Below are 18,976 nucleotides of genomic sequence, written 5' to 3' on the forward strand. Positions count from 1 at the left end.
TATTTTGCCTTTCAGTTGTGGCTGTCAACTTTCCAACAAGACAAAATAGCTATGTATTTTACAACAGCGTGATGTGTAGACACTAGCATAGCGTGACGCAGAACTCATTTCCATACTATGGAGAAATCCATATTCTGATATTTGCAGATCAAGCTGTTGCCAGCAACACAAAACTGTTTTGTTCTTTTCCTGGCCAAACTTAACTTTTCAAGCTGCCAGTAAGTAGAAACAGTGTCCCTCTGGTTGTTGAAGAATAACAAAAACAAATGGTTTAAGTCAGTATTTGATTTTCACAGGGTACTAAATGCAATCATTTGTAGGGTTATGGAGAATTTATTTTTTGGGAACACTGTGCTAAACGCTACTTATAGTGGCAAATGTGAGACAATTAATCATTTAGACCATGAGTGTAAGCAACATTCCACACTTTGTTCCTCAGCAAGTTTTCTCACCATCCGCATCTAGCTTTAACTCAAAGTATTTTCCAATGTGATATTGATGGAAAGGACAGGGATATTTGCTAGGTGCACGATGTTAGGCAAGACATCTGCAATTCCACATAAAATATTTTGCCAGCTGTTCTATAACACATCATGTTTATTACAACTAGTCAGTGTTTTAAAGGGGTGGAGGAACCTCCCAGCTCTTTAGTTATGCACAAGCTTAGAAATTTATTGGGGGATTTTTTTAAAGGATGATTCTAAAGGAATTCATTTTCATATGATTGGCTTTTATTTTAATCAATTTCAATAGAAGACTTCTTTAAAGGAGAGAAGCCCCCGTAGTCTATGCACGAGCATGAAACATCTGGTGGAGGTGGGATTTCAGTGCCCTACCATGAGTCCATGCCACATCCCATTATCAACTAGATTCCAGTGTGTATATTTGAAAGATGGGTGGCCAAACTGCATAACATTGGCTCTTTTACACTGTAAACTTAATGCAATTCAGCGTTACTTTAACTTCCATGACTCAATGTTATGGAACCCTGGGATTAGTAGTTTGGTTAGGCATCAGCACTATTTCGCAGAAAAGGCAAAATACCTTGTAAAATTCCCAGGATTCCATTGCATTGAGCCACAGCAGTTAAAGTGGTGTCCGAATGCATTAATTCTACAGTTTGAATGCACCATGTCTCCCTTCCTGAGCTACCATGATGGTCTTGGTGTTGAAATCTCTTCTGCTTATGTGCTGGGGAGATTTAAATATCCATGCTCAGTCTGCCCTATCAGGGGTGCACCCCGCTCAGATTGCTGTCTAGACTCTGAACCATGGTTTATGTGTCAGATGGGACAGGTCATGGGCAGGTCAGTGAATGGTGGGGTCTGGGCTCTTTGGGACTCAAAACCTCTGCAGAACTAAGCAGTTGATAAACATGGTCTCACCTGGAATCCAGAGAACTTCCCCACAGCTTTGTGACTTTCCTATCACCTCAGCAGGCTATTCCTTGAAATGAGGAGATGTCCAAGAAGGTGAACACAACTGCTCCTAAGTAGGCTGTTTCATAGAAAGGAGTAAAACTCACCTATTTTAAAATATCATTGTCCATTCCCAGGGGCTTCCAGGAGAAACAATTCACCTTTTTTAACCCTTAGTATAGGTAGTGATGAGGGTCTTGGGATCTTAGCAACTGCACACAACCTCAGTGCCATATTTTCCCCTCTCTAGTTTGCTGCATATTTTTTGAAAAACTCTGTTGGTATTTTAATAAGTTCTGCTAATATTTTAATGACTTTCATCACATCATTTGCCTGGGTGAGACAACAGATCCCATTTTCTGGACATCACATGATGAGCATACGAGGCTTTCAAAAAACCTCATTGGTGTCCATCTTTTCATTCAAAAAGTTCATGAGATGATGTTTCTCTGCTACATACAGCCTGACATTCATATAAAAGATAAAATGATGTTGTTAAAAGAGAGAGAGAGAGAGTAAATGCAGAGCTGCAGACAGATTTACACACATTATATGTCAGCTTTAGGGAGTGCACATTTTAATGTTAGCCTGTGTTTTTGCTTCACTAAGTGAATTGTACATATCAATTTGTTTCCACTGGTCTATCTGGTAAGTCTTTTCATGAAAATAAGCCTTGTGGGAGTTTGCGCCACTTCCTTGAAGAAAAAAACTCATTTCTGTCAGACATTTTTAAATCTCCCATAGTCATTAAGCAAATAAAAAGAATGGACTGATACATTTTCTGTAGTAGGTCCACCAGAGAAAGCAGAAAGCGCCTTGATATTGCATATAGTTGAAATGAGCACCCGCGTGAAATACAGTCAGTTCTTTCCATTTCTGGGTTTGACCTTTGCGGATTTAATTAGTTGTGTCTTTGATTAAAATGTCCTATTCAATGTCTTATTTTTTTATTTTAAATATTGTTTCTCTAGGTCCTTCCTTCTGGTAGAAGTTGTGCTGGTACACCTAGAGATTCTTAGAGTTATAGTATTTTTTAAAAGTCACTGTTTTTCACTTTTTTACTGTGAATCTAACCCCAGTGAATGTGTAAGATTGATTGTAGTGGTTTGACTGCTGGATTGGGACTGGGGTTCAAATCCTCACACAGCCAAGAAAATCCACTAGGTCAGTAGTTCTCAACCTGTGGGTCCCCAGATGTTTTGACCTTCATCTCCCAAAAATCCTAACAATTGGTAAACTGACTGGGATTTCTGGGAATTGTAAGCCAAAACACTTGGGGACCCACAGGTTGAGAACCACTGCACTAGGTGATCTTACACTTTCTGACCTTCATTGTGTGCCCTCAAGTCATGTCTGACTTATGGTGACCTATCAAGTATTAGGAATTGTGGGAGTTGAAGTTCCAAACACCTTGAGGGCCAAAGTTTGTCCATGCCTTAAGGCAAACTTATCATAGGGTTTTCTGTGGCTGAGAGTGTATAGAAAAGGATTGTCCAATAATTTTCATGAGGTCTCAGTAGGTCAGAGACAACATGATGGCACACAGTGACAAACAACAGTTGCAATTTCTTCAATATATGCTCATAAAACCATAACACATAAGAAGTAATATTTCAAATATAATGCAGCTAGCACATTGGAGCTGAACTACCATTGACTTGGCCTACAGACCTAGAGAAGTCAAGTACAGTGCTGAATCCTTTGATTTCAGTGACTATTACGATGTCTTTGGCTCTAGTGCTCCACACCAGGAACATTGCAGGTCACCTTTGAATTCCTATTTGCTTTTCACATCCTGAGAAAATGGCTCAGGTTAACAATAATGAGCCTGGCCTTTCGAAAGAGGGGCACATTGACAGCCCAGTGGCTCTTCAGAACAGAGATACTACAACGTGGGCATTTACGAAATGGTCAGTGATTGAGCATTTTCAGATACTCATCAACCTATAAAAATAATTGATGGAGTGAAAGGGTTGACTGGGATGAACTTTGCCACTGAATTAATGGTCACTATTAATTTGCCTTGAATGTGCTGGAAGCAAGATGAGGACTTTGAAACAAAGATAGTTAAAGCATCAAAATCTAGTAAAATTATTAGTGCCTGACATTCCTCCCCACTCCCATCTGATACTTTATGTGATTCGGGTTTTTTTTCACTCTATTTAGGAAGAGAGAGAGAAGGAGGACTTATACAGTAAAACGAAATATTCTCATTCAAAGACATCCAGTTAAGAGGAGGGAGATTAGCAGGAAACAACAATTGAATATCCTCTTCACTGAACAGAAAATACTTCAACACACATGAATTTGAAAGGGGTTAATTGAATTTATATAGGGCAAGTTGATTGTTGACTACAAGTTACGAGTGCTGCATTCGTACCTCCAATTTCCCATATAACTAAGAACATGAAGAATCTCTCTAGCCTTAATCCCATGTCACACTGTGTAGCACAGTTTTTGTTCTTGGGTTGTAAATATCATTTCCTAATTGGCTCTACCATAAAAACATGCAGAAAAAATCTTAAACTGCAAAAGCTTTGTTTCTACAGGACATCCTGCAGCACATTTCTGCTATAGTTTTTCAATGAATATCTCATTAAAAATATAATTTGTGGCAGCCACAAAAATGAAGTTTCTGAAGTATAACAATGACTTTCAAAATAAGTACCACACAATTAAACAGGAAATAACACTTTCAAACCAGGAACAGAAAAGAAAAAAATCAAATTTTGTTACATAGTGATATATAAAATATACATAAATATATATAGTTTATTTCTTTAATTCTAAGACAGCTTAGATTTCGGTACCACCAACGAAAAAAACTGTAAGATGTACCTGTGATGCTAAAATGCACATCGTTTTGAGAAAATGTATCTTAGAATCAAAGAAATACAGTATATCTGTGTGGATACATACACAAACACGCAATAGCAACAATTGTAATGTCATTGGAGCATGTACTATAAAAGACCTTCCAATATCATAGCCATGATCAATTATTTATGTTTATTGATTGTTTATGATGCTTTATATTTGTCCCTTTGATGCTGTTGATTTTGTATTATATTTTAACATGCTGGAAGCCACTTTGAGCCTCTTTGTGGAATAAAAGTGGCATATAAATAAAGAATTATTATTATTATTATTATTATTATTATTATTATTATTATGGCAATGACGATCTTGATGTGATATATTAAATGAGAGGAAGAGGAAAGGGGAAATGGATAGGTTTAAGTAATAGGTGTTTAGGAGCAGCTCGGGACTTCATGTCTGCCATGGCGACCATGAGGCTGTCCCAACAGGTATCTGGCCCTACCCACTGTGCTGGCCACAGCCTAGACTTGGTTTTCTGTCAGGAGTGGCAGTGTGGAGGAGCTGACTATCACTCCGTTGCCATGGACTGACCATCACCTGCTCAGGTTTAAACTCCTCTAACCTCCGCAGGGGTGGAGGACCCATTAAAATGGTCTGTCCCAGGAGGCTTATGGATCCTGATGGATTCCTGACGGCTCTTGGAGAATTTCCCGCCACCTCGGTTGGTGATCCTGTTGATGCTCTGGTCCGGAGTGGCCCTTCTCAAGTAGCCGAGATAAATCAGCTCCTTGGTTCAATGAGGAGTTGGCAGAGATGAAGAGAAGGAAGAGGAGTCTAGGAAGCGTGTGGCATTCGGATCCGAGCAAGCCAAAGTGAACACAGCTTGATGCCTTTCTAAGGTCATATGCCACGGCAATAAAGGCCGCATAGAAGTTTTTTTTGGCAGCCAATATTGCGTCCGCAAGGAACCGTCTGGCGGAGCTGTTTCGAGTTGTCATGGGCCTATTAAATCCCACTGTCCAGGATGGGAGTCCTGACAACTCGACAGCCTGCTATGAAGCGTTTGCTCAGTTCTTTGCGGACAAAGTCGTTTGATCCGTTCCGACCTGGACACCATGTTAACGGCAGTCTCTGAGGATGTAACACGAGCACCTGCTTGTCCGATTGTGATGGATTCATTTCAATTGGTGAAACCCGAGGATGTGGACAAGATACTTGGAGGGATGAGAGCGACCACATGCATCCTAGACTCCTGCCGATCCTGGCTTTTAAAGGAAGTCAGAGGGGGTTTGGCCGAGTGGGTGAAGGTGGCGGTTAATGCCTCCCTATGGGAAGGCAATATTCCAGCAAGCTTACAACAAGCTGTGATAAAACTGCTGTTGAAAAAAACATCACTGGACCCCACTCAATTCGTCAACTATCGACCTGTCTCCAATCTCCTCTTTTTGGGCAAAGTCCTGGAACATGTGGTGGCCTCACAATTCCAGGTATTCTTGGAAGACACAGATTATCTGGATCCGGCACAATCTGGCTTTAGGCCGGGTCATGGTACCGAGACAGCCTTGGTCGCCTTGGTGGATGATCTATACCAGGAGCTAGACAGGGGGAGTGTGTCCCTGTTGGTTCTGCTGGACCTCTCAGTGGCCTTCAATACTGTAAACCACGGTATCCTTCTGGGACGCCTTGCCGGAATGGGCCTTGGAGCTACTGTTTTTCAGTGGCTCCGGTCCTTCCTAGAGGGTCGTTCCCAGATGGTTTTATTGGGAGACGCCTGTTCAACCCCACAACCATTGTCTTGTGGGCTTCCTCAGGGTTCAATGCTGTCTCCCATGTTGTTTAACATCTACATGAAGCTGCTGGGGGAGGTCATCTGGAGTTTCAGAGTGCGGAGTCACCTGTATGTAGATAACGTCCAACTATGTCACTTCTTCCCACCTACTACTAAGGAGGCTGTTCAAGTCCTGAATCGGTGCTTGGCCACTGTGTCAGACTGGATGAGGGCGAACAAATTGAAATTGAATCCAGACAAGACAGAGGTACTCCTGGTCAGTCGAAAGGTTACAGCCTGTGTTGGATGGGGTTACACTCCCCCGGAAGACGCAGGTTCGCAGCTTGGGTATGATCCTGGACTCATCACTGAGCCTGGAACCCCAGGTTTTGCTGGTGACCAGGGGAGCATTTTCACAGTTAAAACTTGTGCGCCAGCTTTGCCCATACCTTGGGAAGTCTGACTTGGCCACGATAGTCCACGCTCTGGTTACATCCCATATAGACTACTGCAAAGCACTCTACATGGGGTTGCCTTTGAAGACTGTTCAGCCAAGGAAAAAACACAGCTGTGGCTTACAAAGGAACTTTGGAAAAGGAGACAGAGGGACTGATTCTTGCAGCCCAAGAACAAGCAATTACAACTAATGCCATCAAAGCCAGAACTGAAAAGTTGACGACAGATTCCAAGTGTAGATTCTGCAAGGAAGCAGACGAAATGATGGATCATATACTCAGCTGCTGCAAGAAGATTGCGCAGACAGACTATAAGCAGAGGCATAATACTGTTGCTAATGTGTTCCACTGGAACTGTGCAACAAATACCATCTGCCTGCAACAAAGAACTGGTGGGATCACAAGCCTGAAAAAGTGACAGAAAATAAACACGTCAAACTCGTCTGGGACTTCCGAATTCAGACAGACAGAGTCCTGGAGCACAATACTCCTGACCTCACAATCGTGTTAAAAAACAAAGTATGGCTTCTCGATGTCACAATCCCAGGTGACAGCAGGATTGCAGAGAAACAACTGGAAAAGCTGACACGATATGAGGATTTAAAGATCGAACTGCAAAGACTCTGGCACAAGCCAGTCAAGGTGGTCCCAGTGGTGATCGGCACACTGAGTGCAGTGCCTAAAGACCATGGCCTGCACTTAAACACAATAGGTGCTGACAAGATTACCGTCTGCCAGCTGCAAAAGGCCACCTTACTGGGATCTGCACGCATTATTCGCCGATACATCACACAGTCCTAGACACTTGGGAAGTGTCCAGCGTGTGATCCAATACAATAGCCAGCAAAGTGATCTGCAGTGGACTCATCTTGTTGTGTTTCTAATAATAATAATCATCATCATCATCATCAGCAACAACACTAGCAACAACAATAAGAAGAATACCATATAAGATCAACTGCCCAAAGCAGTTGATCTTGCCAATCTGAAATATGTATTTGGTGTGCAGGGAACAATTTGTTTAAAACAGTGTGAAACAATTTATCCAGACCAAAACAATATAATATAAAGCAAACTAATCAAAACTTATAAACATAGAAAACAATAAAAACAATATATTAAAATCCCCAACGTTTTGGAAAACAAAAAGGTGTTTCACTGATATATTTTTTTAAAAAATAAAATATCCAGGGAAGAAGTACACCCGCAAGTGCATCTCCGCGTGTGCCTCTTTAGGTTGTCTACTTCTATGTTTTAACAGCATGGGCTTCTTCAAGAGCTCGAAGAGGATTCCGGCGTTCCTCTCCACCTGTCATTCAGTCCCACCTGGCCATTCGGGACGCAGGACGGGGTAGAACAGCCAATCGTAGCCGAGGGGGGCGGGGACAAAGCCTGTGGAGCGTGTTGCGTCCTCTTCCGAAAGCACAGAGGCAGAGCGGCATGGACGTGAGTGGAGGGCTGGAGGACGTGCCCGTGTTTGCGGGGCCGCAGTTCGAGGGCGCCCCGGCTTTTCAGGTGAGAGCGGGAGCATTCAATGTGAACGGAGGGGCGAAGAAACCTCAAGGGCCCTGTCAGACCGTAGCGCTGGTATTCCACTTTAACTGCCATGGCAACATCGCATGGAATCCTGGGATTGGTAGTTTAAGGAGAGGCCTGAAGAAAGACCTCGGGCCTTCTTGACCTACAGGCGCTTGTTTTATGGTTTGTAGCCTGTAGATCGGGCATGGGCCAACTTGGGCCCTCCAGGTGTTTTGGACTTCAACTCCCACAATTCCTAACAGCCGGTAGGCTGTTAGGAATTGTGGGAGTTGAAGTCCAAAACACCTGGAGGGCCCAAGTTGGCCCATGCCTGCTGTAGATTTTTAATGTCTCTTTTGTAAGCTGGGAAATGGGCCCAGGTTCAAAAAGTATAACTTGGAGCGGCCTTTTAAGAACTCAAACGTGAAATTTCTGACATTAGTCAATATTTATTTATTTATTATCGTGTCAGGAGCAACCAGATATTTGTATTACATTTTTAACAAAGCAAACAAACAAACAGGCAAAACACAGAGTTTGCAAGCTTGGTAGTTGATTAAATATCCTTTGACCAGTATCTGGCCACTTTGAGTGCCTCTGGTGTTGCTATAAGGAGGCATAGACACTGAGAACTGGGAAGCCCTGGCCCTTGAGCGCTCCAGCTGGAGGTCGGCTGTGACCAGCAGTGCTGCAGAATTCGAGGAAGCACGAGTAGAGGGTGAAAGAGAGAAACATGCTAGGAGGAAGGCGCGTCAAGCCAACCCCAACCGGGACCGCCTTCCGCCTGGAAACCAATGCCCACACTGCAGAAGAAGATGCAGAGCAAGAATAGGGCTCCACAGCCACATGCGGACCCACAAGGAAACCCATAATGGAAGACCATCTTACTCATCCAACGAGGGATCACCTAAGTAAGTAAGTAGTAAGTCTGGTGTTGCCGCAAGGAGGTCTTCCATTGTGCTTGTAGCAGGGCTCAGGTTGCATTGCAGCAGGTGGTCAGTGGTTTGCTCTTCTCCACACTCGCATGTCGTGGATTCCACTTTGTAGCCCCATTTCTTAAGATTGGCTCTGCATCCTGTGGTGCCAGAGTGCAGTCTGTTCAGTGCCTTCCAAGTCACCCAGTTTTCCGTGTGCCCAGGGGGGAGTCTCTCATTTGGTATCAGCTGTTGATTGAGGTTCTGGGTTTGAGCCTGCCACTTTTGGACTCTTGCTTGCTGGGGTGTTCCAGCGAGTGTCTCTGTAGATCTTAGAAAACTATTTCTTGATTTAAGTCATTGACGTGCTAGTTGATACCCAAACAAGGGATGAGCTGGAGAAGAGTTTTTCAGTGCCATACGTATCCACACACACACTCCCATAAAATACTTAGTTTTATGTCATGCACTCAAGAGACAAAAATGAAGTAGATTTGATAAAAATACCATATTTTGTTTACTCACAACCTTCATGTGTTCAGGGTACACAGGTACAAAACTTATCAGTCCAGTTTCAGATACCTTTGAGATGATTGCCTGTGCCATCCGGCCAGGGAGTCTCTCTTGTATTAAAAACAGAAATCAGTGGGTCACATAGTCAAAAGGAGAGAGAAGAGAGAGCACGTGGCCTGCAGCCCCTTTTTTATAACTTCTCGGGAACCATAGAATAAAGGAAGCTGCATACCAAAACATACATACAGAAAACAGAAAGCAACAGGATCATAGATAAACATTACTAGAGAAGGCTTGAAGAAGGTTGTCATTTCCAACATATCCAAGACTTTTAACAAAAAAAACCCCCAAGAAAATCCAGTTTTTAAAAAGAGATCGGGGATACTACACACTGGTTTGCAAAATTACCACAAATACTGACCAAGTCCTGCTGTAAAAGAACAAATATGGCTCCCACAAAGGGACGCTCTGCTTTATTGACTTTTTATCTGGGATGCATACTCTCCTCATCACACCTGATTATTACAATTGATCTGAAAATATTGCGCTTTGAGTTATCACACCACAGAAGCATGGCTCCTCCCAATCCATTCAAAACATCCCCTACATCACTCTGTGACCTTTTAACAAGTATAGTTGCAGATGGAGTGCATACAGATTTTCCTATCAAACCACTATTATACCATGCTGGATTTAATTTCGCATTGTACTTTCATATTTTTTGCAATTAAGAATACCAGTAGCTCTTTGTGGTTTTAAAATAGGGATAGTAACTAAATTTTCCCTGCTTTCCAGTGAGTAGAAGCAGGATGATAGACAAAATTTGTACAGATACAGCATTTTGCATCATAGTATTATTAACTTTAACAGGAATACTTCCATATTCCACAAACTGTGAAAACTAGTTAGTTATTTTTTACAAAGTGAATGCTAATGACCATGCAGTATCGCATTCGTCCATTAGAGGTCACTCTAGTCTTGCAACAATACAAACTTTTGCTACTTACATGACTGGCGTGTTATGGAAATTCATACACGTTTCACTTGGCTTAATTATTATTGTCTTAATATTTTAAATAGTTTGCTTATTATAAAACATTCAAATCTGAATATATTCACATAACAAAAGATTTCAAAGAAACAGTTGCTGACTTTTAAAATATGTGTATTTGGAAGAAAACTAAGAAACAGCATTCTGCCCAGATCAAGATCTCAAGGATAGGTAGTCTTCTAAGAACAACGTTCTAAATGGGGATGAACTCCATCTGAAAAAGTTTAAGATTACTCCTTTACCTGGCATTCCTCCTTAAGCTTCAAGTAGCTTCGGAAGTGGGAAGTTGCCACAATGAGTTAGTGGACCAGTTATGATCATTCTTGGATATTTAATAGTTTGGCAACAGTAGTTCATGTTCTGGTAACATCCCAAATGGGATTACCATAATGTGCTATATGTGGCACTGCTTGGGAAGATGACCCAAGAGTCTCCACTAATGAAGAATACAAGGTGCATGGTATAGTCCAATTGTTTTGCACCAATTCCACATTAGTTGCCTGTTTGCTCCCAAGTCTGATTCAAGGTGCTGTTTAATTCGAAAGCCTCAAATGGCTTGGGATCTAACTACATTCGGACCTTGGTATCCACTTGGGGTTTGGTTCCAGCCTCCCCTGTCCCCCAGTAGATACCATAATCCATGAATGCTCAAGTTTCATTATATACTATGATGTCTTAAATTGTTTCCATTATATAAAAGGGAAAAATCACAGTTTGCTTTTTTTATTAAAAATATTTTCAAGCCATTGATAGTTGACTCTGTGGATACAGATTCCATTCATACAGAGGTCCAGTTGTATCTGTGCAAGGAGTTTGTCCTTAATTAATCTGCCTTTGTTGCAGTATTGTCAGTGGAGTCTCCTTTCCATACTTCAACAGAGCATTTTTGGTTGTTTCACACTTATTATAGATTGTCTTTCCTGTATAATTGTGATTGGTATCAACAATTGTTCTGATATCATTTCAAAACAAATTCTTTACCCATCTTTTTTAATTGGTTGTGTTGTCTTTCTGTCACATTTGTCTCTTTTACTGTTTTCATTGTAATGTGATCTGCTTTAATAATATTTCGACACTGCCCCTGTATCTATAAGAATGCAGAAGAGCTGAAAAGTACAGAATGAAATAAATTTACATGCAACATGGGGACACTGATACTTCACTGGGAGACATCAAATGCTATAGGACAGGGGTCGGGAACCTTCGGCCCTCCAGGTGTGGTGGACTTCAACTCCCACAATTCCTTGAGGCTCGGCATTCGCCCCAAAGGCTTACCTTGGCCCAACGAGGTTTGTTTGGCTCTTTTTCATGGAGGACGGGCAGCAAAGGGGGAGAGACGAGCGTAACGTAGCTGTGCAGATGGCGAGGAAGGATGCGGAGCCCACAGACTGGCCTCGGAGGGAGAGAGCGGGCGGAAACCCCTGCGGGCAACGCGCCTCCTCGCCGCTTCGGCCCTTAGCAACCGCCCCGCATGGACCCCCTCCCTAGCTATAGCCACTTTGAACTGCAGGTCACATGTTACTAGCAAGGCTATTTCTAGTGCCACAGAACTTTCTTGTGCCCCTCTCCCCCAAAATGCATGGCAGGACACTACAGGGCCTGGCCATGCCCCTCTGTATAAGTGTGACATCTCCCCCCCCCCATTTTGTCCAAGAGGACAACAACATTCCCTGTCTCTGTAAACAGCGCAGAGCCCTTTCCCTCCAGCCTTCGCCTTCCCTTTTCCCCGACAAGCTCTGCACGACGTCACTCAGCCGGCGTCGTTGCTAGGGAGGGGATCCATGCGGGGCGGTTGCTAAGGGCCGAAGCGGCGAAGAGGCGCGTTGCCCGCAGGGGTTTCCGCCCGCTCTCTCCCTCCGAGGCCAGTCTGTGGGCTCCGCATCCTTCCTCGCCATCTGCACAGCTACGTTACGCTCGTCTCTCCCCCTTTGCTGCCCGTCCTCCATGAAAAAGAGCCAAACAAACCTCGTTGGGCCAAGGTAAGCCTTTGGGGCGAATGCCGAGCCTCAAGGAATTGTGGGAGTTGAAGTCCACCACACCTGGAGGGCCGAAGGTTCCCCATGCCTGCTATAGGAAGTCAGTACATTTATGAAAGTAGCTGAATGTTTTTCAATAAATTGCTAACTCAGATTTAGTAACACATTCCTACATTTTGGAATTGACAAACAAACTAGACTTAGTCATGTTCATATTCATTTCACTGACCAACCAGAGGGAAAACCATGTCACAGGACCCAGGTTTCCACCAAGACCAGCTTAAATTGATAAATCCTTCGGAATCTACCTGCACTCTAAGATAAATACGAAGGCATCATCAAAGGAAGGCTAAGCTAGCTCAGGCTAGGTTGACCCAATTCATGTTCAGGTGATGGGAGAGAGGGAGACAGGTCAGTGGTAGGCTTATGAGGTCCGTTCCTCAGCTACAGTCTCATCGAAACAGGGTGTTCCTGGAGAATGGATGTGATAATAATCCCACTCTATTTTGCTTTGCTCAGGTCTCACCTGGAATATTGTTCAGGGCATCATAATTCAGGAAGAATATTAGCAAGCTGGAATGTGGCCAGAGAAGGGAGACCAAAACTATCCAAGTTCTGGAAGCCAAGCTGCATCAGGAATAGCTTAAAGAGCTGAGTGTGTTTAGTTTGGAGAAGAGAAGTCTGAGAGGGGACATGAGAGTTGTGTTTAATTATTTGAAAGGATATCACATTGAGATGGCAAGCATGTTTTGTGTATTGTCGAAGGCTTTCATGGCTGGAATCACTAGGTTCTTGTGAGTTTTTTCGGGCTATAGAGCCATGTTCTAGAGGCATTTCTCCTGACGTTTCGCCTGCATCTATGGCAAACATCCTCAGAGGTAGTGAGGTCTGTTGGAAGTAGGAAAAATGCCTAAAAAGAGATTCCACCTAAACATTAGGAAGAACTTCCTGATGGTAAGAGCTGTTTGGCAATGGGATATGCCTCCTCGGAGTGTGATGGACTATCCTTCTCTGGAGGTTTTTAAGCAGAGGCTGTTGGAAAGCTTTGATTATGTATTCTTATTGGTAGGAAGTAGAAATGGATAGCCCTTATGGTCTCTTCCGAATGTGTTTTTATGAAACGGTAAGCTAGATGAGGTCACAGAAAGACTCTTGGGGCTCTTTCTCTGTATCTGCTATTGTCACCATGGAACAGCATCGGACAACTTGTAAGGTTTCAAAGTATCATGCACACAGTAGCTTGCTAAATGTATGTAGCTAGTTTGGAATATTAAAAAAAGAAGATTCACAATATTGGTGATATCATTCCTTATCACCAATATTATATTGTTCATATGAAATGACAGAATGTTACTCTGGATATAGTAAATTCTTTTAAATTGAGAACATAAGTCTATGCAAATATGCTCAGATACGAGTATTACAGTATGTTTTCCCCTCTGCAACAGCAAAATTTTGGAAAGGATGAATTATTATGCCACAAAATTATGCTCTCCACTTTCTTCTTTTCATGTCTTCCACAAATGTTTTGTGGAAGTGTTACCAAAACACACCCCACAGTCTAGAAGCTTAAGGTTGTTTGGTTTTCTTGAGTACTGGCTGCAGCTGTGATAGGATAACTTTAGCCTTGTGGAGTTATGATTAATTCGCAAAGCTCTGGTAAAACAATACGAACACTCCCACTGTAGTTGTGCATGCATGCAGATTAAAACATCTTTGATTTCATCTCCCACCATCTGTTTCTCTCATTGTTCTATTTTGTAGACTAATAATAACTTTCTTTCATGTTTTTCTTCTGTTCTTACACAATTCATTTGTCACCCAAAACATGCTGAATCATGGCTGGTCACTTTAGATAAAATTAGAAGCATAGGATTTGTGTGGGCTGGCAGGATCACTTTATCCTTGCTTTGGCTAATTAGTTGCTTTGGTGGAATTAACTTATTAAGTGTATCCTCAGCAGTCCTTGGACACTAGCACCTGCCTTGCAGAAAATAGATCTCTGTAGAAATCATCTTTGGAGCCAATACAACAAAAACTGTCCCACAAAGCTGTTTAGCTGGATCTATTCTGTCACCACCTAGATATCAAAAATGAACAATAATATTGATTAAAAAACAAATAAATACGATTAAATTAAATTTAACAGTTTCTTATTGGTATGTTGTTAAGAGTTATTTTACAAGGTTTGACATAACATTATTTCTCCCTCATCTTGCAAAGGTGATCTTATCCTCAAGAGTGTCTCTTTCTGTATGGCCAGTCCCCAAGTCACAAACAAGATAGGTTCTGTAGGTTTGTTCTTAAGTTAAATTTGTAAGCCTTAACTGCAGCCAAATATATATTTGTATATTATATGCACACAAACAGAAGAATTAACTCCCTTGTGTGTTTCTTTTGCTGTCTGTGCCCTTGTTTAGAAGATTTCACCTCACTTTTTGTCCCTGTAATAATTTGGTTTTGAAAAATTTATTTCCCTTCCTAGGGGCAAGTTTCTCTTACTTCCTGTTGTCTCACCCTCGTTCTTAATTATGAGTAATTTGTAAGTTGGATGTTTGTAACTCAGGGACCACCTATATTTACATTAGTTAAACTGCAGACAAAATAAAGTATTGAAGACAAGTTAGCTCAAAATAGGATATGAATTAAAATGTATATATAGTACAGTTACTTACTAGAACCAAATGTGTTATTTGTGCAATTATTTATTCATTAAATATTTCTACCAATATCGGATTCAAGGAGTCTTTACAATGTATTTTAAAGGCTCAGTACTGATCAAATAGAATGATGCACAGCAGATAATCTCAGCTACTGAGTGGAGGTAAAATAAAGGAACTAGAACTTTAGTGTATGGTAGTATATTTAGAGTTGCCATGGTGTAGTACTTTGAGTGTTAGACTAGGACATCATGGTTTGAATCTGTCCTCTGTCATGGAAACCCACTAGGTGCCCTAGGAAAGTCATACGCTATCAATTTCCAAAGAGGGCCTTGACAACTCCCCTCCAAATATTGCAAAGAAAACCCCACAATAGGTTCACCTTGGGCTGGGCATAAGTCAGAAATAACCTGATGGTACACATTAACAATTGTATGTTTAAAGAGGATGGGAAACTTGTAATCTTCCAGATGTTGATGAATGACTGCTTCCATCACCATCTTTTCATTGACCAAACCGGCAAAAGGTGATGGAATTGAGAGTCAAGAAACTGGGAGCCACAAGTTTCCCAGCCCTACCTTAGACTTAAAAGCACTTTTACTGGGTATCCAGTCCTAATCACCACATTTGTTAGAAGACGAAACTAGCCAAAAGCCAATTAAAGGTGATTGGACATTTCTTATCCAGAATTTCAAATCTGAAATACTTCAAAATTGTACATGTGCTTGGCTGAGATTGTGATACATATGCTTTCTGATGGTTCAGTGTACACAAACTTTGTTTCATGCACAAATTTGAGAATATTGTGTATAAAATATCCTCCAGCCTTTTTTTTCTGTGTCAGGAGCGACTTGAGAAACTGCAAGTCGCTTCTGGTATGAGAGGATTGGCTGTCTGCAAGGGTGTTGCCCAGGGGGTGCCTGGATGTTTTACCATCCTGTGGGAGGCTTCTCTCATGGGAAGCTGGAGCTGACAGATGGGAGCTCACCCCACTCCCCAGATTTGACCTGCCAACATTTTGGTCAGCAGTCCTGCCAACACAAGGGTTTAACCTATTGTGCCACTGGGGGCTTCAGATTGTGTTTATTATGTATATGCAAGTATTAAAAATCCAAACTATGAAACACTTCTGGTTCTAAGCATAAGTTAAAGGATATTCAACCTGTGAACCTATTTCAAATGGTCTTTATTTTGAAATTTCCTATCTCTACCTTTTTATCTATTTATCTGTAGAATTGTATTACGTCAGATTGTACATTTGAAGTACCACGTATTGTAAGATTTTTCAGCAAGTATAATAACAATCATGCACTCTTCGGTTCATATATTGCGCTATGTTCTATGATGCCTAGATTTGTTTTTCATATAAAAGGCATTGTTGGCCACCAACATAATTCTGTTTGTTCCCGTTTACAGTATAGCCCAGATCACGTGGCTGGAAAAGGAGGCAGACCAGACCCCTCTGAGATTTCCTTTCCTGGCTGCAGCTGTCATTCTGCTTCCTGCGTGGCTTCCAGTTGTTCATGCCTTCGCTATGGGGAAAACTATAACAGCTTGTGTATAAAAAATGAAAAAAATGGACTGAATTTCTGCAAACCTATTTTTGAATGCAACACTATGTGCCAGTGTGGAGAGCTGTGTCAAAACAGGGTAATTCAGAGAGGCTTACAATTCAGACTTGAAGTCTTTAAGACAGCTAAAAAAGGATGGGGTCTTCGCACACTGGAATTTATCCCCAAAGGAAGGTTTGTGTGTGAATACGCTGGGGAAATCCTGGGCTTTAAAGAAGCATGTCGAAGGATACAGCTGCAGACCCCAAGCGATGCAAATTATATTATAACAGTAAAGGAACACTTGTCCGATGGGCACATCATGGAGACGTTTGTGGATCCCACTCACATTGGTAATGTTGGAAGATTCCTGAACCACTCTTGTGAACCAAACCTCTTTATGGTCCCTGTCCGAATAGACTCCATGGTGCCTAAACTGGCACTTTTTGCTGACCGTGATATTTGTGCAGAGGAAGAACTTACATATGATTATTCTGGAAGATACCGTAATTACTTGCCTGTCAAAGATCAGGACAATCTTCCAGAAGGGGAAGCATCTAAAAAGCTCTGCTATTGTGAGACCAAATTGTGTACAGGTTTCTTGCCTTTTGATAATTCTTTATTCTGCAGCACTAATGTAAGAAGTCATAAAGAGGAAACTTTGTAGAAACACAAGCTGTAATACTTGATTGGTTTAAGTGTTTGCAACTTTGATCTGACTCTGTTGGGTGGGAAGGGAGGGAGATAAATGAGTGGCAGTGACAAAAAGGTTGGCCTTCTGGACTTTTGAATCTGGACAGGTTTTCCACTGGTTTCAGCCCAACCTACATTCAGTGTGGAGTCTTTGATAGATGAGGTATTTGACCTGTGACTCAGAAAAAACTGCTCAGCTCCATTTTAAAAATTGTTCTGACATTCAGTACATTGAGAGAAGATACTACAGATAGATCCTTTTTCTCTATTTCTAAATTGCTGTGCTTATTTAAATGGTTGGATGTGCCCTTTCATTAACTCATTCATGTGACTCCTCTACCAGATCTACAGTTGTGATATCTGACTGCTCAAGGCAAATGCAAGACCCGATACCCGTGTTCCAGAAGCACTTTACTTCTCTTGCCTCTGTCGGTGAGAATTATACAAGAGTGGTTTGTCCAATTGATAGTCCTAAGACAGTGGTTCTCAACCTGTGGATCCCCAGATGTTTTGGCTTTCAACTTCCAGAAATCCTAACAGCTGGTAAACTGTATTGTCAAGGCTTTCATGGCTGGAATCACTAGGTTCTTGTGGGTTTTTCGGGCTATATGGCCATGTTCTAGAGGCATTTCTCCTGCCTCTAGAACATGGCCATATAGCCCGAAAAAACCCACAAGAACCTAGCTGGTAAACTGGCTGGGATTTCTGGGAGTTGTAGGTCAAAACACCTGGGGACCCACCGGTTGAGAACCACTGACCTAAAGGAATCAGGCCGAATTCCTCTGTGTCTTGTCTTGGCCCTTTCCCGCCTTCAGTTGTATGGCATGTGGGGTTTGTTGAGGATCTCTTCCATCAAGCTCATCTGTCTCCCTTATGTCCTCTTTATCATGCTATTTCCTTGAATTATATGCAGTTAGGATGCCATTTTTCCCAGTATGGAAAAATTGGGCATCAGTGCCCTAAAACTGGTGCTAAATGGCTGGAATGGGGTTTGGCCCTTGATGTTTTCAAACTATGATTCTAAGTACATAGGAGTATGTTATTGTTTTTCCAGTTATATCTCACACAATCATCTTCAATACCCTCTAAGCCAGCCATCATCAAACTGTGGCTCTCCATCTGTTTTGGCCTCCAACTCCTAGAAGCCCTAGCCATCGTGTTCAATCGTCAGGAATTCTGGGAGTTGTAGGCCCAAACAGCTGGATGGCCGCAGTTTAAGGATGCGTGCTCTGAGCAGTGAAGTGAAGTAGTATTGTTGCTATGTGTAAAGATCTGAAACATAAAGGAGCTATTTTTAGAAAGCGAAATATTCACTCCCTCTTCTCCTTTTATCTATGTATGTGAAACCTCATTTCTGTCACTGTTACGATCTGCCATCAATAAAAACAAGAAAGGAAGTCTGTTTTCCTCTGCTGTGAATTTCAAAGTCTCACTTGGAAGACTCAGAAAGCTGAGCCTGCTTCCCATCTATTATGTTAGATTGAGTGCTAAATTATCGTGAATAATACACACGCACACATATCGCAGAAAAATATGGAATGAGAAATTAGAAATACACGTGGAGCTTACCTTATCCAAATTCCAAAATACTCCATATATTGTCCACATGGATGGCAGAGTTAGTGACACCTTTGATTTCT

At 41.9% G+C, this 18,976-nt stretch overlaps 1 protein-coding gene across 1 annotated transcript; it reads left to right on the plus strand.

Moving 5' to 3' along the window:
- Window positions 1-7,843: 7,843 nt before the first annotated feature.
- Window positions 7,844-18,733, plus strand: LOC132769385 (histone-lysine N-methyltransferase SETMAR). The gene is made up of 2 exons (XM_060766308.2): window positions 7,844-7,976; window positions 16,510-18,733. The coding sequence occupies exons 1-2, from the start codon at window positions 7,902-7,904 to the stop codon at window positions 17,308-17,310; spliced, it is 876 nt and encodes a 291-aa protein (XP_060622291.2). The 5' UTR covers window positions 7,844-7,901; the 3' UTR covers window positions 17,311-18,733.
- Window positions 18,734-18,976: the final 243 nt, after the last annotated feature.

Source organism: Anolis sagrei, chromosome 2 (assembly GCF_037176765.1).
Source record: "Anolis sagrei isolate rAnoSag1 chromosome 2, rAnoSag1.mat, whole genome shotgun sequence".
Classification (NCBI taxonomy): Eukaryota; Metazoa; Chordata; class Lepidosauria; order Squamata; family Dactyloidae; genus Anolis; species Anolis sagrei.